Raw genomic sequence first — 26394 nt, 5'->3', positions numbered from 1 at the left:
ACTTTTTTTTTATTTTTTTAACATAACTATTATAATAATTAAAATTATACTTTAATAATTATTAAGATATAAATGTGTATTAAATAATATTAAAATTTTAAATTAAATTAAATTATTATTAAATTTTAAATCTCGAAATGAAATTTAGAAAATTTATATAAAAATTGTATAGATTTTAAAATCTGATGTAGGATGACTTTAATAAAAGAGAATAAAAATTAGAAGGGTGTAGGTGGGTGTAGGTTGACTTTAATAAGAAAGAGTTAGAGGGGTGTAGAACCATTTTATGAAGAAAGAGAAAATATTAAAATAATATTAATTAAGGTTAAAATGGTAATTTTTGGAAGTGCAGGATGAATGCTTGGAAGTGAAGGATGAAACACCCTTAAAATAAAAGTGCTATGTATTAAAACATCGTTGCAACTAAATACATTGAATAGAGAAATGGTACACCCATCTGAAATAATTTTTATAATAAAAAATGAAAAATAATGTATTAAATGAACGTAAATTTATGTGAAATAATATTTTTTATTGAATAATTTAAAGAATCTGTTACAAAAAATAAATAAGTGATGGGTAAGAATTCAAAAATAAATAAATAATCTGCGACTATATTTGATATTTCATTCCATTACGTGATATAGAATAATATTATATAACGTTACCATTTTACAAGAATATCTTTTGGATAGTCAGATTAAATGTCATAAATTCAGAAATGCACCAACTAACCAACCCGCCTTAGAAACCTCTCTATTGCTTGTAAAATAAAAATATGAATGGCATAAAACCTCTCTATATTTTACATAAGTAACTAGATAGACTTGGAATTTTCATTTACATTATTTTAATTTTTAAGTCACAAAACTCTTATTTTATTTAGTTATTTTTTTATTCTATACTTGAATCTTATCGTATATTGATTGATTATTATAACTTTTTTATAAACAAAATTTATTTGTGTACTTTTTTATTCAAATATTTAATTTTAACATTTTTACATATTTATTTGAATCTTAATCATATAGTCATTAATTTATTTCAATTGATTATCAATGGTAAAATCATAAAATACAATAAAGATATATAATACTGAAATAAAATTATTATTTCAAAATGTATAATTTTCTTCACAATTTTATTTCAACATACTAATCCTTATACATGACAAACTAACAAAATTAACCCACAATTCTTGTGTAACCAAAAGCAGCCCGCGGTTGTCATATGTAAATACAATCTATTTAACTAACTAGATTATAATTTTGTTAATTTATCTTATAATTCAATAGATTAATCCTAGACTTCTTTTATTTTTCAAGTATGGTTCATCCATATCAGTGTTCTTTTTTCATTTCAAGATTATTTTTTTACCAATTTAATGTGCAAAACTTATTTTAATACATTTACCTACATGACAATTATACAGCTTAAGATGATAAAAGAATCGCGAACTAACATATGTAGTGAAAAATATCATACACATTTGATATGTCAATTTTCTAATCACTTATTAAGCTCAATTTTCATGCAACTTTTAACATGTTAATAACATTTTTGAAAACATAAAAGGATTTTGACGCCTAGAGCTTTATAGATAAATCCAATTTAATGATACAAGTTTCCCGTCTTGAATTTATAAAAAACAAAAAGTTCAAAATCACATATCAGAATTCTCAATTGAAAACGATAATTATTTTACGACAATCAAATTGATCCAAAATTAAAAGATAAAAAAACAAAATTTCTTTTAAACTAAGAACAAAAACAAATCTTAAAAAGGATTAAATATGTTTTTAGTCCCTATACTTTAGGACGATTTTAATTTTAGTCCCTCTTTTAAACTAAGGTACAATTTAGTCCTTCAACTTTAGAAAACTCTGGTTTTAGTCCTTTTTACCAAATTTTTTTAACTTTATTTGTTGTTTCAAGCACGTTTCATTATAATATTTGAATTGTTTACACTGTTTGACACATTTTTGCTTCAATGTTAATTGAGAAAAGCGTTTGAAACAACAAATAAAGTTAAAAAAATTCGGTAAAAAGAACTAAAACCAAAGTTTTCTAGAGTTGAAGAACTTAATTGTACCTTAATTTGAAAGAGGGACTAAAACCAAAATCGCCCCAAAATATAGGGACTAAAAACATATTTAACCCTCTTAAAAATATTACAAAAGATAGCCTCTATTCCATAAAAAATCTTTTACTTTTTGACAATTAGATTACAAGCAACGAAACTATTTTTCAAATCCTATTTTAAAATTAAATATTTAAATAATAATAAGGATTTAATTTTGTAAGTTCCATTCCATCCTAACTCATTAAATTGAAATCTCCAAAAATTCGTAACCCAACAAACCCAAAAATGCAGGTGAGCCACTTGCAAGAATTTATGATTTTACTATTATGATTACTAACCTACTTTTTTCTTTGTTTTCTTCGGCACTCAAAGCATTCACTACACGGCACCGTATTTCTAAATCTACCTGAAGAACTTGCTTCGAGTTTGCTAGATGGTACTTTCAGGTCCTCCATTAGTATACGCCTCAGCCTCTCATTTTCTTCCACAAGTTCTTCAATGATTTTCTGGTGTTTCAAAACCTAAATCCACAAAAGAAAATCGTGAATTTTTGGTCAGAAGAAAAAATAATGATTGAGAATCTAAGCGTACATAAAAGTTACCATTTGAAGTATCATCCTTTCTGACTGCAGACGTCCAATCTACAATGTATCTTAGAATTAGAATTTCATATAATATTTTATTAACTGCGGAAAAAGCAATAAAATACACAAATGAACATTCTATCATGCACATGCATATTGATTGGGAAAACGATGATAATTGTGTCCATCGTACACATTATAGTCTTGAAAAACATTTCATAAACAAGAAGACCTCGAATAAGATCATAGTAATAATCTAATTGCAAGGAAGTTGTGTAATAACACTAAAATTAAAATAGCATAATCAATCACAAAAGGGTGTATAAAGAAGCAAACAGAATTTAGCAATAACAAGACTCAGTAGTTTAACTAAAAAACGATGCACACATGAAGAGGTAAAAAAATTGAACGAGTTTATACTCGTACCTACAATGCAATTACCGACCGTATTTTTGCAGGCTCAAAACCAGTCTTATAATTAATAATGACAATGATTTTTTATAGGACGAGAGGATGCAAAAACAAGGTTATCAACAATTATGATATTTAGAACACATGAATGATAGAGACATTATCAGCGCAGGAAGTTCGCATGTGAGTTTCAGGATATCACGGTATCGTGTCAAATATAATTTATAAAAAACCTAGTCAATGACGTAACATTCCCTGTTATGGCCCAACAATTAGATAGGAAAACACAAGGCTTTTTCTTTAATACCCAGCATGTGAAAATAAACATAATGACCGAACCCTCCACACTTTTAGTTGGATAGTGATACTTTGATACCCAAATTCTAACAAATTTTTTACACCGGACACGTGTCATAAGTCAATTGGTCCATGTGTTTAATGTTTAAAAAAATTGAAGCATACGGACCAATTGACTTATGACATGTGTCCGGTGTCAAAAATTTGTTAGAATTTGGGTGTCAAAATATCTTTATCCCTTTTAGTTATATCCCTCCACACTTGTTAACCCAACATTGCTGCCAAAGCAATAACCATTACCCCTATTGCCACCATCCGACCATGGATAACTACGAATTTTTTAGGGAATTTCACAAAAATATATTTTAATATTTCAGGAAACTAAGCACTTTTGGCAACATATTCAAGAATCACATTCGGCCCAAGTGCCATAACTAAAGTAGCTTGGAGAGATTACTAGATTCCACTGAGGCTGATTCAACTCAATTATAGCCCACCTTCCCCTTTCTCCATACTATGTCTAGAACTTTCCTAGTATTCCTACTTAAAAAGAAGAAACGCATTCAAGGGATATAACTGTTCCAATAGGCAAATTGTTCCTTTACCTACGTTTCATCTTTCAACACTACCAATACAGAATGCAAATTCTTTCGCTTCATCCACATGTAACTAGAAGCAATTAAAAATCAAATCAATGGCTAGAATGATAGAAAGCATAGCATTTAAATTTAATCGCCATTTATGAAAATGAGTGCTTACTGCTTCATCAAGTCCTTCTCCTTCCCCCTTCAATAGGGGATTCTGCAGAAAGTTGCTAATAACCTTCTCGGTTCGGCTGCCAAATGCAGAGTCAACTGCAGTGCTTCTTAATGGAGTGTTTTCAAAATCTGAACCAATTTGCACAGGTAGGGATCCTGCCAGACCTTGAGATGCTTGATCAGTTGATTTAGTTGCCAACTGCATCATGCTTCCAGCAAAACTTTGGTTTGTATTGACTGTACTTATAGCATTTTGCGATGGTGGAAATGCAGCCTGATTAAGGGCTAAACTGGGACTAAGTCCCAACTTTGTCGCCATCTTCGTCATTACATCCTACAAAATTCAATATTTTAGTCATGAGATACAGAAAAGGGAGATGCAGATGTCAATACTTTTTGTTATAAGAGAAAAAATTCACATACTACAAGACAAGATTGAATTTGATTCAAAACCCCTGGTTTCACAGCAAGACCTGACATAATAAAAACATAATAATTTAGCTACCAACCAAAGCAGGCATGCAAAATATGGAGCCTTTGTCAACTGAAGTGATTAAACATAAATGACCATTTCAAGTGACAATCATAATATGGCCAAGGATATATAGGTGGCAACTAAATTTCAAGCAAGACCAGTATTTGAGTCTATAGTGTCCTGATATTTATGAACATTGCAGCAATTTCTAGAGAGCATTGGCTGTTTCCACTTTCTTTTTCTTTAGTGTAAAATGCATGCCATTGTATAACATTACACTGCAGTTTCTTTAATATAAAGCATTCTCCTGTGCATTGCATAATATATCATCAAAACTGAGAAGCAGCATTCAGTGACCCATAGTTCGTCATAGTTTTAAAAATCAATTTCATAAGGCAAACGCTCCAAAGTTGCCTCCTAGGAAAAGATTTTGAGATTTTCTAAGCATATAAAATGTTGAAACACCAAAAATTCCGGTTCCACATACAAAACATTTTGAGAACTCTTCAGGAAAAATATAGTAAAATTTTTGGAAAATATAAAAGCTAAACACATTGCCAATAGTAGCAGAGCAGACAGAATAATAATTTAGAATAGAACAGAATGACTAAAACAAAAAAATGGAACAGATGACATGAGTATCTAAAGTAAAGGCTAAACAAGGGAATTCGTGCAATGAACAAGCATAACTAAAATGTGATGACATAAAAATCACAAAAGGGTGAAACATTTGGCAAAGAATTTATACATATAATGAACAGATATGGCATACCAACTCCAAAACCGTGACCAAAACCAACTCCACATCCAACACCCACTTCAATATTCTTAGCTCCCAAATTCCTCAGCTGCATAAAATGCCATAAATAAATAGTTCATCAAAAGTATAAAAGAAAAAGGTTAATGAGGTTAGTAAGTTGTAACAGCATTTATGTAAATAAGAAAATGATCAATGGTGTCTTACAGAAGTATTAACATGCCTACTAACACCAGAAAACGCATCGGTCGCACCCCTGGTGGCACTCATTACTTGATTCAACATAGGAATTGCCCCTAAATGGAATAATGAACAAGAATTGGTAAAAATTATTCACTGAAATTCAGAAATATATAATAATAATCACCTTCCTGAAAGAGAATCGAATACCCAAATTTAAAGGGCGCCCAACGCCGATGCCGACTCCACAACCGATCCCAAAACCTGTAAACACTTGACCCACCTTCAAAGTAAATGGATTCTCGAATCGAATCGCATTTTTCTCACCATTAACTCTCCCAATTTCCATTCCCCTATCACCTGTTCACCACTTCCTCTCCAACCCTAAACCAAATACCTTTGTTTCTTCCTAAAATGTTTCTGTTAAAGTAATAACCTTAGTTATGCTTGCACTCGTACGACAACAAGTTTATTGAACATGTTTTTTTAATCATATCTATATATTCCATTATTTATCTACAGAGTTAAATATATTTTTAGTATCTATATTTTTTTTAGGTTCCCTTTAACACACAATTTAGTCTTTTAACCTTAAAAAATTCTGGTTTTAATCCTAGTTTGAAACAGGTTAAACAAATTTGATAAAAAAATTAAAACTAGAAATTGTACCTTAATTTAAAAAATAGACTAAAATCAAAATCACCTCCAAAATATAGAGACTAAAAACATATTTAATCCTTAATTATATTATTTCATTCAATTTAATTTTTCACCAATAAAATATTTAATTAGATTCTTCCATTTAAACAACGTAATAATATAATTTGGTTATAATTTAGTCAACTTTAGAAATACAATAAGACATTTTTTATGCTAAATTTGATGTAGATAGTTATATAAATGTCCATCAACATCATAAGAGAAATAATACTTATTATTTTTGTAAAGGGGAAGTTGATGTAAATAGTAATATAAGAAAATTTCCTTTATTGTAAACATTTTTTATTTATACTTTACTTTAAATTATATACTAAAAAGTAAAAAAAAAAATCAAATACTAAAATTAACCAGAAATTTTATGTCATAATTATTATTAGTATTTTTTTAAAAATATATAAAATCACAGTGCTACTTACTGTTTTTATATTTTTCAATTAAATTATTGTTTTTTATTCATCTTTTCATAATGAAATTATTCCATTATCTTAACATTTTGTCAATTTTATGATCAGTGTAAAATAATGTTAAAATAATATAAGTCATTTATCGATTTATATTCTGTTATTTCATTAATGAGAAAAATTAAAAGACACATTAAATTAAAAATATAAAAATATTAATTAAAAATACATACGAAGGTTTAATAACTTTTTTCGTATTTTACTATTTAACTAACCTTTGTTTTAAACTTTAAATAATTATATTTTTACTTTTATGGATTAAATTACAGTTAATTTAAATTTATTTATTTTCTAATTAAAAATAATAATTCCATCATTTTATTCTTTTAAATCACTTATTATTTAAATTTAGTTACTAAATGAATTTTCACTACTATAATTATTACAGGTTGTTTTGTATTACTACTATAATTATTTTTTCTAAAAGCTAATTAACATAACTTTTTAGTCAGAATTGATAATAACAATATTATAAACAGATATACAGTAAAATGAATATCAAATAACCATCATTAATCAGAGTTCAGTTAATTGTAAGAAGAAACGTTACAGATAATTGTAAAATGACAGAAAACATAAAATAGATTAAAGTCTGATGAATCCTAACACAGTGAAACTAGAATTACAGCACATGAATTGTTCTTGAGGTTGGGAAGTGCCACTGTCATAACATATTCATCCCTCACATAATCAATCCAAGAACAAACATGAATAGGTTTGTTTTCCTCATTAAATCTCACTTCCTGCACTCCAAAATCTCTCATCTCATTCAATCTCATTCTCTCATTCATTGACCAACTTTCAACTTTCATCACCTCTGAACAAAATTCTGAACCCAGATCACTCGTCGCCATTTTCCTCCACATCTCTTCCATTGAGTTCATATCCTCTGTAATGATTTTGAACACCAACCTCTGAACCCCACTTTTACTTTTACTCTCAGAACGGATAATTAATGGAAAAGACTCCGACTTTTTCGTGGGTGGGTGGTAAAATACGGGTGTCTTAATTTCTCCACGTTGGTCTGACATGTTCTTGTGTATTTCAGCCCATTTCCCGAGAAAATTATCCACCACAAAAACATCTGCCAATAGCAGGCTGCAACTAATGCCAATACTGTACCCTCCACATTCAAAATTTGTAACCTAAAAGTAAACAAACAAACAGTTTCAATCCATTGAAAACCAACCAAAACGAGATAAAAACAAATACTGCATGCATGTAATGTAATAATGTAATGTAATGTAAAATTTGCCTGAACATAACAAAGGGGAGAGAACTGAGGACACTCAGCATCGATTTCCTTCCAGAACACAAGCTCGGTCATGAGATGTTTGTTTCTTTCGTTCAGCTCAAGAAAGTGTGACAAGCTTGTCGGGTAACATGCCTCTAAAAGTCTGATACCGGAATCATTGGCCACGATTTCGAACCCTGTGCCATCTTTTCTTTGAAGGCGACCTGCGAGAAGAGGGTGATCCAACAGAACCCTGGCCAGTGACTCCACCATCCAACCAGCCATGTACCAACCATGATCATCCTCCTTCAGATTCTCGTAGCACAGAACCATCTGGCAGCATCCGTGAATGGCGTTTGTATGCTCGTCACCGACCAAAACTTTGCGAACTCGCCGTGGCTCTGTCACCTTAAGCGGTGGCACGCTCATTGCTGTCACAATCTGCAACTCTGAGTGGCTCTGCCTTGGAGCGTCACCCTTCTCATGCACCTCCATTGTTTTGTTCTGTTTGTTTGATCTGCTGCTAGAGTCACCACAAATTTTAGAGCATTGGCGGTGCATTTATATTGATGTTGCAGAGCGAAAACCAAAATGTGCGGCTGTGATGGAGAAAAGGAGTATCGCCAACAGTAGCATGAATAATGTGGTAGAATTTAACTAAGATATTATCATATCTGATATCGTTTTAAGATCAAAGCAATTATTTGCTAACTAATGCTTAATAATTGATGTTGATATCTCGTCTGCAGTAATTAACCATTATCGTCATTAATTAATGTTTTCATGCAAGTTTGGAGAAAACAGCAATAAATGCAGCAATAAATGACAATAAATTATTCTAACTCACGTTGCCATGTCTTTGCCATCCATCCCAACTAACGTTTTGTCTATCCATTTAATAACGTACGTCTCCAACTGCTAAATTTGCAAGCATGCATTTTTTGTGTATGCAATCCAAAAGGGGTGTTTCGTTTAAGGGAATTAGATCCATTTGGGTGATTAAAAGATGAACAGCAACCACCAACTGTATAAATAGACGACCAAGTTATTGCATATTAGTTATGAATTTTTATTTCGTCTTTTTATGGAAAGGTTAATTAGTTGAGGACTTTTCAAATTGAACCAACACCTAGCAGTACTGCTATTTTAGTTACAGTACTTCACTCCTATTTATTACATGTCAGTTAGAAAGATACCTGACATCTTTTTTATTTACGAAAATTAAACAGCAATATTAAATTCATAACATCACTCAACAATTTCAATTAAATATTTATGTAAATTGTTACATATGTGTATTTACTTAATAAATATATGATAATATTTAGTTGTATTGATGTGTGTGAGGGAAATACGTAATATATGTAATTATTAGTAATTCCAAAAATATATTGTAGCAGTTGACAAACATAATATTTTCATTTGTATAGCAGTTTTGGAAATTTAAGAAACATTTATATTGTGACTGGTACTGTACATTTTATAAGAGATGTTTCCCACCACTAGTTTGTATGGTCCAGGGCTGAACACTACACACCCCTATCTCCGCCCACAACCATGATGAATATGGCGTACCTCTCTCAACATATCACAGCATATCAGAACATCTATGGCTACAACAACCTCGTCCTTTGTCTTCACGAACATTGATGGGTTTGGACATGGAATTGGAACCCGCAGAAGTTACAGGGTCATCAGGGCTCAATCTCAGTCTGCTGTACCAAAGGAACAAGTTGTGATCGTGGGTGCTGGGATCGCAGGCCTTGCAACTGCTGTCTCCCTTCACAGGTTGCAATTCCAGCTCTCTTCATAGCCACGATCTTCTTTATTCACTGTGATGAGCTACTGTTTGATTTATGCATCAGGCTTGGAGTTCAGTCCCTGGTTCTGGAGCAGGCAGAGTCACTTCGAACCGGTGGAACCTCACTGACCCTTTTCAAAAATGGATGGAGGGTACTCGATGCAATTGGAGTGGCTGATGATCTCAGAACTCAGTTCTTAGAAATTCAAGGGTACGTGGATGCATACATGAACACCCTTTTGAAAAATTTCGTCATTTTTAATCTGTATACCGGCTGAGCTTGATCTGGTTCACATTATCAGCTGTACAGGATGGTGGTGAATTCCGAGGATGGGAGGGAACTACGAGCCTTCAATTTCAAGCAAGAGGATGAAAGGTATGTTCAATGGTGTGTGGATAGGATAATGAATTATGGTTCACCCGCATGGTTTGGGATGATTAGCAGATGATCATGATATGTACAAATATCATTGGGAATTGATGCTTATATGTGTGTATGAAGTAGCATTTCTCAGAAAAGACCATTGTAGTCTATTTCAACAGTACAATCAAAGGAGATGAAATAAACTTTTTTTTCTAAATCGGAACTTATATAAGCTATTTAAAAAAAAAAAATACCCTGATGATAGAAAAAAACAACAGAATTATTATTTTCTCTTTCAATTTGTAATTGTCATCAAGCACTGGTTATTGGTATGATAAGGCCATAAGCATAAGTGAGGACAAATATTAAGTCATGAAATGCAGTCAAGAGGTACGTGCAGTGGAGAGGAAAGTGCTTTTGGAAACCTTGGCTAGTCAGCTACCACGGGATACCATTAAATTTTCTTCACAATTAGCAAAGATTGAAGCCACTTCAAACGGGGATACCTTGTTGGAACTTGTGGATGGGTCAAAGCTGCTTGCAAAGGTTAGTCAAGGTGCTGTAATTATTAGCATAGCACTAAATTTTCTAGCTGCATGCAGTGGACATCATTCATCACATGTTTAGTTAATGAAATGACTGGCCACAATTAAAATCTTAGTGTTACAGTGTCCTACGATTTACTAAATGTTAGAACTTAAGACAGAATGGTCGATTATGAACAGAAAATCGATCTAATCTCTAAACAGACTGTGATAGGGTGCGATGGAATTCGATCACCTATAGCCAAGTGGATGGGATTTCCTGAGCCCAAGTACGTTGGTCACTGTGCTTTCCGAGGACTTGCGTCTTATTCTGATGGACAACCTTTTGGACCAAGAGTGAATTATATCTACGGAAGAGGGTTGCGCGCGGGCTTTGTTCCTGTTTCTCCGACCAAAGTTTATTGGTTCATCTGCTTCAATAGTCCCTCTCCAGGTTGTTAATACGAACAAAATGCACGGTTAAATCATTGACTTTGTAATTGCAACTAGTATGATATACCATCATCTCATGGAAAAAAATTGTGTATATCTGATGACAGGTCCAAAAATAACAGACTCATTGGTGCTGAAGAACCAAGCTAAGGAACTAGTGAAGGATTGGCCTTCAGAGCTATTGAACATAGTGGATTCTACACCAGATGATACTGTGATCAAGACTCCATTGGTAGACAGATGGCTTTGGCCAGCCATAAGTCCAGGTGCTTCTGCTGGAAGAGTTGTGGTGGTTGGAGATGCGTGGCATCCAATGACCCCAAATCTTGGGCAAGGAGCTTGTTGTGCACTGGAGGACTCAGTGGTTCTTGCCAAAAAGCTTGCCAGAGCAATCAAATCTGAAGACCCTTCTGTGGAAGAAGCTTTCAGGTCCTATGGCGCTGAAAGATGGCCCCGTGTGTTTCCACTAACCATACGTGCAAACCTTGTGGGTTCCGCTTTGCAGTGGGAGAACCCAGTGGTGTGTTCTGTCAGGAACAATATTGTCATACCTAAGCTAGTCAGACTCCAGCCATTACTGGAGCATACAAATTTTACTTGTGAGAGTCTATAAAGAAGAAAAGCAAGGCAATGGCGACCACATTGAAAGATTGTGTATTGACGAAGAATAAACTATACAGTTTCATTTCTGTTCAATCTGCGCCTGAATATATGTACACACTGCATTGAATGGGTATATAAGAGAGATCTTTATGTTCATCGTTCAATAGGTTATGATCACAGCATAATCCAATCTTAAATGAGTACATTAAATTCTTTCTGGGAACTTCTCCCTTAATGATTGGCTTGCCAAAACAAAATCTAGTATACTTTTACCAATTAATACAGATTTAACAGTGGAATCACTCAAATTTATTGTTATTGGGAAATAACTCCTCTGATATCATAAAACAGTTGCATTCCAAAACACTTGAAATCAACCAAAATAAACATTAACTTTTTCCCTTAAATTTCTCGGACATAGCAATCATGTCAATCCGCACCGCACGTATATTCTTTTCTTTTTCTAAAACTAATCACCACATAATTAATTTGTCTATAATCACTATAGTTTGCTCTCCGCTTAAGTCACGAGGATTCAACAAAGTTGTATAACAGAGTAAAAATTGAAGAGGGTTGAGGATGAATAAACATACAAGCAATCTATTGGAAGACAATCTAATAAACAGAGGATTCCGTAAGCAGTTCAGGTAGTGTTCGTCGTTGCTGAGAGCCTCCTGAAAAGTGAAGGAAAGACAAAGCAGCAATTTTTACGCAGGCGTTGACCATAGTCCGAAAATAGAAATCTGCAAGGGATGGGTAAAAATTAGTGAGTGGTGGTGGTAAGGGATGAATGGTAAGATTGAAGAGAGGGTAACCTTTAGTGATGATGTGGCGGAGAGGTTGGAGCAGAGAAGAACCAGAGAACGAGGGCGCAGAGAAGAACGAGGAGAGGGATGAGATGGACAGCGTTTTGTGCTGATCTGAGACGAGAGAGGTGTCTCTGGGCAACGTGGGAGAGGGGATCGTATGTGGGTAGGTGTTGGTCGGTGTCCATGTCCAAGTCCAAGGATGGTTTCTTCCGCCAAACACTGCCACTACCACTCCACGACCTCTGCATATGTTAACGTTGTCTTGTCGTGTGTTGCTTCAACTGGAATCGATTGACACCGCAGAGGAATGGATGCTATCCTTTCACATGACTCCTCCAATTCGCTCTTTGGCTTCTTTCTCTCTCCTTATGTCATACTTGCGTATACCCTTTCTCTCTTTTATTTTTTCCAATGTCAAATGCTACTCTTTTTTTTTTGCCCGCGTATATCATACGGTCTGCATTGCCTGTATAATCCCAATATTTTCATACGTCCTTTTTTTTTGTCTTTTTATATTTATTTTATATTTTTCAATTAATTGAACTTGTTTTTAGAACCATAAGATACACTTGTATCTTAACTTCTGAGTAGTATAGGAGTACAAGGTACCGAAAGAATAAGAAACACGTGTAAAATAAGCATAAAATTTAGAATGAGGAGATGATTATAAAGAAGATGATCTGAAAGTTGGAAACTTTGCAGAGAGAAAAAAAGAGATTTTAATTTGGAAGACGGCATTATCTAGTGTTGAAGATATGGATGCAGAAGGAGGTGGGAGGAAAAGCTTTTAGGTGAGAGTGAAGTATCTGCTTTACGCGGGCGCGTCATGGTGAATGATAGCAATATCTACATAAACCACAACAACGTGTGAAAGCAACTATGAGAAACAGATACGTGTGGGCATGGTGCCTTTTTGCAGAACAATCCACAACAATGAACAGTGAGTTTACCACTCAACCACACCTTTTTTTTTTCCTTTTCATCAAAATCATGAATGAAGAGAACTACACATTGCAAAATAAAAAAAGACAACCTCAAAATAATTCCGTTGCCGGGACTTGAACCCGGGTCTTTCGGGTGAGAGCCGAATATCCTGACCAACTAGACTACAACGGATTTCTGATATTATCTTATACGTTACTTTATTAATATTATACTAATGTAAATACGAAACAATAAGTAGAAATGCATCGTATTAGGTTATAAGTGGAGAAAAATATCATATCATTTTTTAATTAAAAAACTGCAGTTATTAAATCTTTTTTTGTGTGAATATATTAATATTCTATTTATATTTGTTTTTCCATAATCAGTGTGTCATCTTATTTTTCTGCTAGTAAGAATTGGATCTTGTTATTGAGCCGTATTTACAATCATATTTTATTGACTGATATAGTTCCTTATAGATAGAAATGTCCAGAATTTAACCGTAAAATGGACATTTATTGCTCATGATAATGAGAGAGATCATAGGTACCCTGAGCAAGATATCATCAGCAATTTCTTAATAATATTGCTTTTATATACAGTTTTCTTGTTAAATGTTAAAAGAGATTTAGTGGAGAAAGATTCAATATTTCTCTCGAGTGATAATACAGAAATAGATGTTAGTACTATATAGTAGTATTGTTATAGTAGTGATTAATGCATGTTGATATGTATGTAGAAGGGAAGCGCATAAGAAAAGGAAGAGGATGTATATGTAACAGATTGATTAGGATTAAGATGGACTTGGTAAACAATTAGACATGGAGATGGATCCCTGTCTAGTGAGATTAACAGTTAGGGCTTTAGCCCTGCTAGTGTACAATTTTTTTACATTGGCGCTTTGATCTTGCATCAACCTCGCCAAGCTTCTCTTTGCATTCGCTCTGAACGGACAATTCGACGCCAGGAATCCATCCACCAAATGCAAGTAAGCCTCCAAATCATGGCAACACGCCATGTCCGCGTCCGGCTTAAGGTACGGCGACATCTTCGTCTGCACGCGCAGCTCACTTCCCACGTGCGAGTACGCCAACGGCGTCGTCTCCTCCAACACTCCCCCTCCCACTCTCCGTATTTTCTCTTCAAGCTCCTCGCTCACGAAGATCCCAGGCACGCGCGTAATCACGTCCTGCGAGTTCACTATTCGCAAAACTTTCACGTTCTTCGCCGTCACACGATCGCCGAAGGCCTTGTTCCCCACGCGCGGCCCGCCGAACGAAAAAACTGCCACGGGTGGAACTCCGGCGCAACACGTGCTTATTTCATCGGCCACCAGTAGGGCCAGCGTCGCTCCCAGGCTGTGTCCTGTCACGGTAATGCTTAATTCTTCGTCTCTGTACAGATTGACGAGTCTCTTCACTTCCTCCACAACGGACTCTGACAGACTCGCCACGTGTGCGCCTTTCGTCTTGTACAGACTCATGAACCCACACTCCACCTTGGGCTTTCCTTGCCCTTCCGGAACATCCTCGAGGTCAACCAATTGGGCCCTCATATTCTCGGCCCATTCCAGACACGTCGAGGTTCCCCGGAGAGAGATAACAATGTCTCTCCTTCCCATCCGTGCGATCTCTCTTCTGTCTTCGCAAACCGCCACGTACCCGACCCAGCTCGACCGCTGGGTCATCCATCCAAGATCCGGAGCCACGTCATCCACCCATTTCGGCAACCCGATCGATGACGTGGCGTAGAGGCTTTTCGTCACTCTGTACGATCTATCGGGAAGAGACACGTGGCGGGGGTGTGGCGGCTCCTCTGTTGACATGGCAGGGTCGGAGTGAAAAGCCTGATACGCGGCTTGGACGAATTCTCCGTAGCGGACGACTTCTCGCCGGAGATTCTCGTCCAGAGGATCCAACATCCCTTTCCAGTCGTTGCTGCCGTGGTACTCTCTCCACCGCCCGCCGAGGATGTTCCTCGGGGAATACTCCGCAGTCATGGAGAGCAGCCGCTGGAGGCGATTGAGGTGGCGCGGGGACATTTCCTCGTTCGCCTTCATCTCCGGCCAGAGCCTTGCCAAGTTGAGGCCTTCGAGAAAGCTTCTTCCTTTCTTTTCCTTAGGGTGGTTGATGATGGGTTGGTGTGGGGGCTGTTGGTGGTGGTGGAGTTGGGAGGGTGGGTCCACGGGCTTCTGGGTCTCGAGGAGCTTGTCGAGGTTGGCGAGGTGCAGGCGAGTTGATTCGGTGGAGACAAAGGGCTTCTGAAAGGTTGAGGAAGAGGAGGCTTGGCATCTGAAGCTGAAGCTGGGGCACCTTATCGCCTGGAACTTGTGAAGGTTGTGGGCTGGTACGGTGGAGCTGAACTGCATCATGATGAATTGATTCGAAAGGAAAACTGGTGGTTTTGATGTGAAAAGGAATGAAAGATGGTTCAGCAGATCGACGAAGACAGCTTCAAGGAGGAGATGCTGCAAATTGAATGGATCAAGTCATAGATGGCTGTATTTAAAGAGGTGGTAGTTGGTAGTTGCAAATTTGCCATCATAACATCTTATAATTACGGGAAAAACCAATTCCCTTATTATTTCACCCCCTTTTATTCTACACTCAGGTCCTTTAAACAAAAGCAAATGACCATGCCAAAAGAAAATAAAATAAAAATCCCTGTGCCCATTTGTATTTTTTTTAATTTATCAAAAATATTTTTCTTTCTTATTTTATTTTTTTCTTTCGAGTATCTATAAAAAGTGATCCAAATCGACTTGTAGTATAATTAATTGCATAGAACTGTAAAGGGATGCAAAATAAATGAGAATATATAAAGGTTTATTATATGATCTATCAGAGATACAAAAGTTGCAATTTTCAATAAAATAAATTATGTGTGTTCCATTATTTCTTACTAATAAATACGCGGAGAGAAAAAAAAAAAAAAAAAGGTTGTTAAAGGTTTATAACGAAGCGCGTACGGAATGAATTTGAGTGTGAATACTGCATTCGATATTTTGGCAAGGGAAACTGAGAACTTAGTAGTTTAGTCACATTCCATAAAAGTCTGCGGGCACGGCGTAACGGTGTCACTCGCTTTGTCTTGAAATGACCCATTTGTCCCTGGATATCAAAGTATAATTATTATAATAGCATTATCTCATCATGGAATTATAGCCTGTTTGACTCGTAAAAACATCCATCTTACTATCATTAAGAAATGTAAATTTTGTCCTTTTCTTTTAAGAAATGTAAATCTTGTCAACTTGCCAAGGTCAAAACTATTATTTATTCATTCATTTATTTACTATTATTATTATTATTATTTTAATCTCGTTTTAATATAACTCTTCGTGTGACGGACTTTTTTTAATGAAATGATAGTTAAATATAATTTTGTGTGAGACAACTTCTTTTTTCCTTTTGGTTAAAAAAAAACCTATAATACCGAATAAGATTTGAAAAAAAAAATCAAATAATTATTAGTAAATTATAAAATTTTATGAACGTCTGCAAACAACAATTAATTATATAAAATATTAATGTTGTCGTTGTCCAACATACGGTCAGTTTCATTTATTTGATAAGCAATCTGACATCCCTAAAATATTGAAAAACCTTTTGGATGTCTGCCAATAGTCAAAAAATGTTACTTTCGTGGGACTAAGAAGAACAAGTCATTAATGCAATTTGGATTTTGGCTGAGCAGTGTTTGATGCAGTTAACGTATGTTGAAGAGTGGAAACATGCAAAAGATATATGTTAGAGACAGATATTCCAATGTTAGATGTTTGGGAAGGCATTTTGATCCCGCAATCTGGCACTGAAGGAGTTTGAACATTGAATAAGCAACAGAAAAGAACAAGTCTGGTCAAGTCAAAAACTTGTTTCAAAAAGACGAACTGGGAACAAAAGAAAGAAAACCTCGTTGGCCTTCATGGGTGTCTGTCTTTACCAGTTCAATTCTGAGAACAGAGTCTAATGTTAGCGTAGTAGATTAGTGAATTGTTCTACATACCAAAGGTAGCAGCATTTAAGTGTCCCGTGAGCAATGCTTGGACCTTATGAAAATGCCGCCGGATGCTGGGTTGAATTCATGGTCTTATGTCAGACACCTTTCTTATTCTTTCTTTTACCAAATTTATTCCCCTTTCTTACTTTGCCTTTATTTTTCAATTGAATAATGATACTTAAATAATATTTTTTTTACAAACATCATTCACGTATTATTTTATAATTGGTCCAAAATTACTTTTTAATCAATAATAGTAATCATAAATACCATCATAAATCAATAACATAATGACACATAGATAATGTTCAAATGTTGTCAAAAAAATATTGTCTAAGTATCATTATCCTAAAACTATATGGATACTTAGACAACATTTGAACATCATCTACGTGCCATTTTGTGATTGGTCCAAAATTATTCCACTCATCATGGATCAATCATAAAATGATACATAAATAATGTTCAAATATCCAAACTATATTATTGGAGATGTTGCGTCCATTATAAATAAAGTTGATAATAGTAGTGTAAAATATACATTATAATAGAATATTAAATCGGTTTAATCTAATACAAAAATAATAAAGATATATTAGATTGATTATAGGAAAATTAATATAATATTTACATATTAGATGTAATTAGAAAAACTAATCTAATATATAAATATTAAATCAATTAAATATGGTTTAATATTATTGTGCGAATTAATATGTTTAATTAAATTATTTTTAAAACACGTGAATAGAAAATTGTAAAAATTTATAATGTTTCTTAGTAAATTATAACAGTGAAATGTAAATATAATTCAATCCGTATAAATGAAGTTTAGAAAAAGTTGTACACGTGATTTATTCACGTAACACGTAATGTCTGTTTCTTTTTTTCTTTTTCACACCGAGGCATGGCACTACACAATGAAGATAATCATGAAGCACACAACACTACTCTGCAATAAAAACCTTACGACAGAAAAATATGAAAGTATAAAGCAGCAACAGATTTTTCTTCGATAACATGTGTGTTTGAAAATATATGTATACCCCACCCTCCATCACTTTTATAGGAAGTGGAAGAACCACTCAAAAGCCCCACTATAATCATACTGCAAAAAGCTATGGTAATCATTTTTACAATAATATATTCGAATTATTCACATATGGAAATATTGTCAAACACTTAATAATTTCACGTAAAATAAGTTATATTATTTTATTCTTGTTTTAATATTTTTCATTTCATGTTTTTGTTGTTTTTTACTGCTCATTTTTCGGCTTACACGGGCTTTATAATTTTGTAGGTGGAAGTTTTAATCTTTATCACCTATCTTAATCTTAAGTACATACAAAGTACCACACACATTATCTGAAATTTGTTTATATATATGAAGTTTACAAAAAAGACTAAAATTATTAAAGAATCTTATTTTTTTTTTTATCCCTACTAGAAAATTGATGGTTAACATTATTTTATTTTCATTTTACATAATATTATTAATGTGACACTCGGGCACTAACGAGGACGGGGAGTAATCACCGGTGCAAGAAGCATGGTGCAGGGGTACGGACAAGGAGCGGCTCATAGCAGACTTCCAGTGGAATGGGTACATGGACGAATCGAACATACACCGGAATGAGAGGGATCTGGAGACTGTATAGGTATGAGACTATACACTTGAAGGATAACTTAAAGGAATTGATTTGGTTACTCATATCACCAGAATGCATTTGCTTTTTGGTAGTCTAACCCATAAGAACTCTCCATGGTTAAGCGTGCTTAGCCTGGAGTAATTTTGGGATGGGTGACATTTCGGGAAGATTTTCCGGAAAGTGTGCGAGTGAGGACAAAACACACTGGAAAGCCTTGTGGTGATGTGTGGGGGCAATTAACAGTCCCTGTAAATTGCCGGGATTCGAAAAACACTGTAGTATCATTATGAATATTATTTTCAAGTAAAGTAATGCATTATGCTATTTTAAATTTCTGAAAATAAATCTTCATCCTCTTGTAAAGTTAAAAAATGTTTGGTTTGTTTATAAATCAAGTTGTTGATAAAAAAAAATTCTAATTTAATTAAAAAAGTGTTTTTTTACGCATCAATAATCGTAGATCCACAAACACATGCAAGATGAATATGCATATGTGATCGATTTTGTTTAAGTTTAGAAAAAACAAATTACATTCTTCATGGTTTATCTTACAGACACTTTTATAACTTGGTGAGAAAAAACGAGCCAATATAATATTCACATACACCTAATAATTTTAGAATGGAATCAATATAAATAATTATTTATTTATTGAAAAGTGGATTTTATTTGACACGATTTCTCGAACTGATAAGTTTTTTCATCACTTTAATTGTTGTCTTTATATAATTTTAGATTCTGTTTTTATTCGCCCTTTTTCGGGCACACTGTCCCATCACATGCATGACTTATATATATATATATATATATATATATATATTGGCATTTTTAAGGTGACATTTTATGTATTATTGAAAAAAAACAAAAAACATTAGAGTGAAATTGTTACATATTATTGTTGTTTGATGCAGTGGCTGGGTTGTGTACCACATATACAAAGGCAAGAGAGTGAAAGCAAAACGCACTTTACATCATATCCTTCTTTTCCAAATCTTTTAAACGTGTAATACATTATTTTTTTGGCATGTACAATTTAATTTTAGTGGAGCTTTATTGCTTCTGATTAATCATTTATATTAACACCGTCTTGGAGAAAATGGGTGATCTTTTATGTATACTGTAAAAATTCAAATTATTACTTTTATTTTATTTAAGATGCAAATGGTTATGAATAGAAATTTTATTGTACCGTATAATTGATTGGTCTTTTATTGATCAGACGAGTAACGTTTTTAGAAGAATATTATAAAAATGTCATTTTTAATCTTAAGTTTTTACAAACCGAACGATTACTCAATAATTTGGTCAGATATCTATTAAGTACTTATATTACAAATTAAATATATTTATAAATAAAATATATTAACTAAAGATAAATTTGTAAAGAAAATTAACCTACAACACCGTTAAAGGATTGAAAAAAAAAAGTGTGATCGAATATTTTAATTATGATTTTTCACCCAAAACCCGAAACCTCATTAAGCCTCTGTTCGTTTACGTGGATGGTCCTGTTCACATAGATATACAAAGATGGATTTGTCATTTACGTCGTGTTTTCTTCCGTTGATTTGCGATGAAAGTAATCAGCCGATTTACGAAATATTACTGTTGAAGTCATCCCGCAAATATGAGAGGATTTGTGCGGATTGTGAGTGCAAAGACATATCTATCCCTGTACGAAAAATGGACTTCCAACAGCAACATAAAAATGGACTTGCAGATTGAAGGGCTGCGATTTCCAACATGAGCAACACAGTTCGACGAGGAAGAATGGTGTTCATGATGATGATGGAGTCCATGCAGCCAACCAAACGTGCAAGGAGTGATTAAAGAAGTGAAGAAGATTTGGTTGGAAAGGCCGAGGGCGTCTGGTTGAAGAGTTTCAAACCAGTGTATCCGGATACAAAGATGGCGTATCTGGATCCAGGTGCTTGAACAACTTGCATTAAGCATGTATCCTGATCCACTTTGGACGTATCCGGTTCCATCTTCTCCACCAACGTTCGGCTATGTGGTTCGAGGTGCTAGAAGGACTCCGATTGCCGTAGTTTCCGGTTCGATGGTGGAAGGACTTCCAAGGATGGTGTGTGCGGGTTGATTGGGTGTTGTCGGCATCGTTTCCGGTGGTGGCTTTAGGGTGGCTGACGGCTATGGGTGTTGAACGGCGGCATGGTGGTGAGAAACATGGTCGCAGATGATGGAGGCGCTGTGCGACGGCTCGCTGGTGGTGCGCGATGTGGCTGCCTTGGAGGAGGCGGCGGCTAGGGTTTGGCAAGAGAATTAGGGTTTCTGTTAGGCTTTAGTATTGGCCTGGTTTAGAACTGAGGGGTGCATGTAGGGAAATTTGGGGTGCAAGAGTAAAAATTGTCTATTTGGACATTATTTTTCAAACAAATACTATATTTAAAAATAAAATTAATTTACAACATTATAAATTTTTAATATTTTAAAAATTAATTTTACTTATTATTTCAATTATTATTAATTAATTTCCTCTCTTTATTAACATTTATACATTCAAATATAACATTTACAAAAATCACATTTTATATTACTTTAATACCTAGGGACATTTTGGTAATCTATAATTTTTACCAATTAAACTAATTTTTTAAATCTGTCACATCAATCAAATCCTACACTAATTCTCATAAACTTTACTCTCAAATCCACTCTCAATTACCCACAAATCCACTCAAAAAAATAACAATAAAATTACCCTCAAATCCATTTAAATCATTCCCCCAAATCATCTCCCACAAATTTTACCAAAAGAACACAGCCTAAAAGAATAGTTAGAAGTTTGTGTAAAGATTTGCATAGATGATATAATATATAAAAGCCGAAGCAAGTTGTTTATATGCACGTGATCTTGCTTAAGTATAAAAAAGCTAATGTTAATCAGAATTTAATATAAGCATGACACAAGTTATCATAGTTTTGTGGTCCAATATGATATTCCGCGGAAGAGAATATTATGTTTGATGTCAAACACCGTGTATTCCTTTTTCGGTTGAGTACTAAAATGTTCACACAGGAAGATAAACTATATAATAGTAGCAACAATTCGTGTGTTTATGGCACTTGGTTTTGTTTAATTATAGTTTAACTGGGGTAGTAGTGAGAAAGACAAATGAAAAATTGATTGATTATGAGAGTTGATTAGAGAATCAAATTAAAATGTCAGCAAAGTAAATGTGTTTATGGTTGGGTTTTGGAGAGAGAGGTTGAGCTGACCGATTGTTATATCTAACATTTTGACATTCCTCCATGTGCACACAGACAAAATATATTATATTTAAAAAAAACATTTTCAAACATATTTATTGATAATATTTTAATATATATATATATATATATATATATTATTTTTTATTGATTTATTATTATATTGTCTTATTTTAAATTTAATAAAAAAAATAATATACTGTATCAAAATATTATAAAAAAAATATGTTAACATATCATTATTATTATTTTTTAAAAAACCTACTTCGATTTCACTAATTTAATACTAACCATGTTATTTCCTTTTTGACATATGTTCTTTGGGAGGATATTTAAAAGGAAAAAAAGGATTTCTTTACAAATTAAAAGAAGAATTTTTTTTGCTGATAGTTCGATAATATTTTACTTTCTAAATTGATATTTTTGGTTTTCTCTTTTAATTGTTTGAAATGTATTATCGTGTTTACTTGTTATTGTTAATGAATATATTGAATGGACATTATACATTGACCAGAATAGTATAATATAGAGAAATGGTCTAAACTTTGTCTAATAAGAATGTTACAACATATAGCAACTTCCATGAAATATACATATATACCTATTAGGAAGGTTGATCTTATAACCGTCAAATTATGTCTTTTTACATTTTCTTACTAATTTTACTATTATTAATATAGTTTTTTTTTTTAAAAAAAAAATTATTTTAAAAAAATCAATTGATTGTCTATAATAAGTTGATACACATGTGTCTAGTTGTATATATGTACTTTGACTGGTATATATAAAGATAAATATAAATATTTTTAATGTGAAATTCTCAAATGTTATCTGTATATTATAAATAGTCTAAATAAATATGACGTTGGGAAAATGGAATTGTCACGAAAATAAATTTAATGACAAAAGTAATCAATTTTGTAATTAAAAATATGACGTTAATTCATACCTCCAATTAATATATTATATTACCGTTTAATTGAATCTTAGTAATCATATATTTACTTATAAGATGAAGATATATGTGACGTGATTATTGCACGAAGATTTTACCTTCATTCTTTGCATCCATATGCAAATGTTAAACACTTTTAAATGTATGATGTTAAATTGATGTTATCACGATGGAAAATGATATTTTGACAACATTTTTTTACAACTTTTTTGATAATGAAATACGTGTCATCATTTTATTGATCTATTTAAATTTATGTTTAAAAAATATTTAAAACGGACCAATCACAAACTGTCACGTATGCGTTGTCAAAAAGTTATTAAAAAAGTGTTGTTAAAAGAAGTTTTTCCTATCACAATATCTTTTATGTGGCACCCCTAAATTACTAAATAATAACAGGATGAAAACTCTAAAATAAAAATTGTTAATGCAAACAACTCTTATCTTCTTCCATGTGCATGTCTTCAATGCAGGATCTAACGGTTGAAAGTTGATAACTATGTAACCCACTCACCAAAATTTGAATGCGAGTGAATAAACGTGTAGTTGCATTTGGAGTAATGTTGTCCTCTCAATATGCAAAGTGCACTATAACATAAAGTAAAACATAATGAATAAGTTTTGTTAATAAAATTTTGAATAAAAAAGTTCTCAATATCTTCATGATTGGTTTTTATGGAAAGTAATATCTCAATTTTTTACAAATATTCACACTCAACGTTTAATAAATATGTGGATATAGTAATTTGCTGGTAAAGGTTTTTTAAGTGCCGATTGGTACGTATAGAGCAAAATATCATGACCGATTAGATAGGTTACAATAGAAAATAGTTAATAATTTAGTTAATATAAACAAGATAGTATACTTAGGTTTAAACAAAATTAAGTTATTATTAGGCTATCTATAATTAGAAGTAGAAAACTATAAGGTTTAAACCTCTTTTTAGTCTCTAAGTTATGAGCGGATGTTCAGTTTAGTCCCCGCTTTTAAAAATATAAACCTTTGATTCCTAAGTTATAAAAAATGTATCAAATGAGTCCTTTTTTTTTTTTATGTTCATGGTCAAAGTACAAAGAGCAATCTAAAGTGTTGTTATTATTAAGAAACAAATCAGAGCAATCTAAAGATGTAACAGTTGTTAAGAAACAACCAAAAACAGTATTTCAAGTCAAAAAAGGACTCATTTGATACATTTTTTATAACTTAGGGACCAAAGATTTACATTTTTAAAACGGAGACTAAACTAAACATCCGCTTATAACTTAGGGACCAAAAAGAGGTTTAAACCAAACTATAAATATAGTTAAAGAGAGTGGTTGTTGATAGCTTTACGACATATTTATTATAATATTTATTGTATAATATTTTCTATATTGTTGGTCAAGTACATAAATTGTTTTGCTACCATTCAAGCACTAGTGGAAAAACGCCGTTTAACGTCATCCACAAGACGTCGGTTTCGTGAAAAACCGACGTCTATTACTGCACGGTGGCATTATCGTAAATATAATAGTAAACTAGACGTCAGTTTCGATGTTAGGCGACGTCTATGACATCATAAACGTCTCACCTGTCGCTAATCGACGTTCAAGACCCTGAGGTATGTGATAAGACAGAAAATTCGACGTCGGCTAGAAAAGGGCACCGACATTAAAGTGACTGAAAGAAATCAAACGTCAGCTTTAGACGTCGGATCCCCTGAAAACTCGACGTCGATTGGGCTACAATTAATGATGTTCACCTAATTACCAAACGTTTAGACGTCACATAGTCAAACGTCGACGTTCTAAGGCCTGTCTGGAAGGCGGGAAGACCAAAATTCTTCAATTAAGACGTCGGTTCTGAACGTAAGCAACGTCTAAGTTCCTGTAATTGATTATTTTCACCAAATTCGAGGGGTTTAGACGTCGGCTAGGAGGGGCACCGACATGAACTACCCCTGATAGGAAATCAAACGTCAATATTTTCAGCTTCCTAGACGTCGGATCGCCTGAAGCACCGACGTCTATAGACGTCGGTTTCTGGAGCAACCGACGCCCCATTTCATTTTAAATAAACCGCGGACTCTTTTCGCCGTTTAGTTTCTGATCGCATCTTCATCTCTTCTCCTTTTTCTCTACTTCTCCTCTTCTTTTACTCGCTTGCGCGCCTCTACTTTTTATCTCTTGCGGCATTGCATTGTCGTTTCTCATAACGTCATTGTCTTCGTCCTCTCATTTTTCTCTTTTACATCCCAGGTGCGTGGTTTTTTTTTTATGCTTACCGTTTAAACTTTCTTTAGTTTTTTATCGATTATCTTGTCATTCAACTGATTAAAATTTGCTTTTTTTGTGTTGTGTTTTAGTGCAGTTTTGATCCTCTTTTTGGGTAACATAGTGCAACATTCTCCCTTTGTTGGTTTCCTTACAAGAAGAGCGGCGATCTTTTGAGTTTTCTAATTCTTCCGACACAAAATGGAACTTGGGTCCTTGTCTACTTCTCGACACCGTAATTTTTTTTCAGTTGCGGTTGAATAATGGGAAGTAGCCGTGGACCAAGGTTCGGTTTTGGGTTGAAAGAACTAGAAGATTCAAAAGATGCAAGCTTTTTTTGTGGGGAAACTAGCGAGAGGAGAGTGTTACACAATGCTACCGAAAGTCTGGATCAAAACTGCACTAAAACACAAAATTGTTGTTAGACGTCGGTTAAAACCATGTCCGACGTATATAACAACGTAGACGTCAGTTAGTGTCGTTTAAAACCTCTTTATATATTCATGTTGACGTCGGTTTAAGCAAAGGTGAACGTCTATATAGAGTAATTAGACGTCGGTGTGAGTATAAGAAGACGTCTATATAGACGTCGGTGGATATCGTTACCCGACGTTTATATGAACATCGGTTCTGAAGAATTGCAACATCCCATAAACGTCACCCGTTTAGACGTCGGATGTGAAAATGACGTTAAAAGTCCAAATTAACCGATGTTAAACAACGTTTTTGTCCTAATGAAGTGATCTAATTTGACCTAACCGTATCCGAAAACTTACGAAAAGTTTTGCTGTCGTTCCTTTTTATAATTGTGTTGATGTGAATCTTCCCAAAAGTATAACTACTCCTTTCTCCTGCTACCTCCTCTT

General features: G+C 33.7%; 4 protein-coding genes and 1 non-coding gene across 5 annotated transcripts; 1 reads left to right on the top strand and 4 right to left on the bottom strand.

Annotated features, from left to right (window-relative positions):
• Positions 1 to 2165: 2165 nt before the first annotated feature.
• LOC106777210 lies at positions 2166 to 5987 on the bottom strand. Its single transcript, XM_014664763.2, has 7 exons — positions 5756 to 5987; positions 5573 to 5661; positions 5381 to 5456; positions 4557 to 4606; positions 4135 to 4467; positions 2686 to 2724; positions 2166 to 2604 (listed from the first exon to the last, which is right to left on the bottom strand). Exons 1-7 carry the CDS (start codon positions 5892 to 5894, stop codon positions 2422 to 2424), a joined length of 909 nt encoding a protein of 302 aa, XP_014520249.1. The 5' UTR covers positions 5895 to 5987; the 3' UTR covers positions 2166 to 2421.
• Positions 5988 to 7218: 1231 nt separating this feature from the next.
• Positions 7219 to 9117, bottom strand: LOC106777241 (taxadien-5-alpha-ol O-acetyltransferase). The gene is made up of 2 exons (XM_014664798.2): positions 7982 to 9117; positions 7219 to 7871 (listed from the first exon to the last, which is right to left on the bottom strand). The coding sequence occupies exons 1-2, from the start codon at positions 8519 to 8521 to the stop codon at positions 7329 to 7331; spliced, it is 1083 nt and encodes a 360-aa protein (XP_014520284.1). The 5' UTR covers positions 8522 to 9117; the 3' UTR covers positions 7219 to 7328.
• Positions 9118 to 9348: 231 nt separating this feature from the next.
• Positions 9349 to 11715, top strand: LOC106777840 (monooxygenase 2). The gene is made up of 6 exons (XM_014665636.2): positions 9349 to 9748; positions 9826 to 9972; positions 10072 to 10137; positions 10509 to 10671; positions 10875 to 11103; positions 11210 to 11715. Exons 1-6 carry the CDS (start codon positions 9570 to 9572, stop codon positions 11713 to 11715), a joined length of 1290 nt encoding a protein of 429 aa, XP_014521122.1. The 5' UTR covers positions 9349 to 9569.
• A 1842-nt stretch (positions 11716 to 13557) lies between these two features.
• Positions 13558 to 13630, bottom strand: TRNAE-CUC. Its single transcript has one exon. It is a non-coding gene; the product is annotated as a tRNA-Glu (tRNA).
• Positions 13631 to 14211: 581 nt separating this feature from the next.
• On the bottom strand, positions 14212 to 15931 carry LOC106776339 (phospholipase A1-Ibeta2, chloroplastic). The gene has a single exon (XM_014663769.2). It carries the CDS (start codon positions 15810 to 15812, stop codon positions 14235 to 14237), a length of 1578 nt encoding a protein of 525 aa, XP_014519255.1. The 5' UTR covers positions 15813 to 15931; the 3' UTR covers positions 14212 to 14234.
• Between the last annotated feature and the right edge of the window lie 10463 nt (positions 15932 to 26394).

Source organism: Vigna radiata, chromosome 11 (genome assembly GCF_000741045.1).
Source record: "Vigna radiata var. radiata cultivar VC1973A chromosome 11, Vradiata_ver6, whole genome shotgun sequence".
Classification (NCBI taxonomy): Eukaryota; Viridiplantae; Streptophyta; class Magnoliopsida; order Fabales; family Fabaceae; genus Vigna; species Vigna radiata.
Note: the sequence above shows the minus strand (reverse complement) of the source record. Positions and strands in the feature narration are given on the sequence as shown.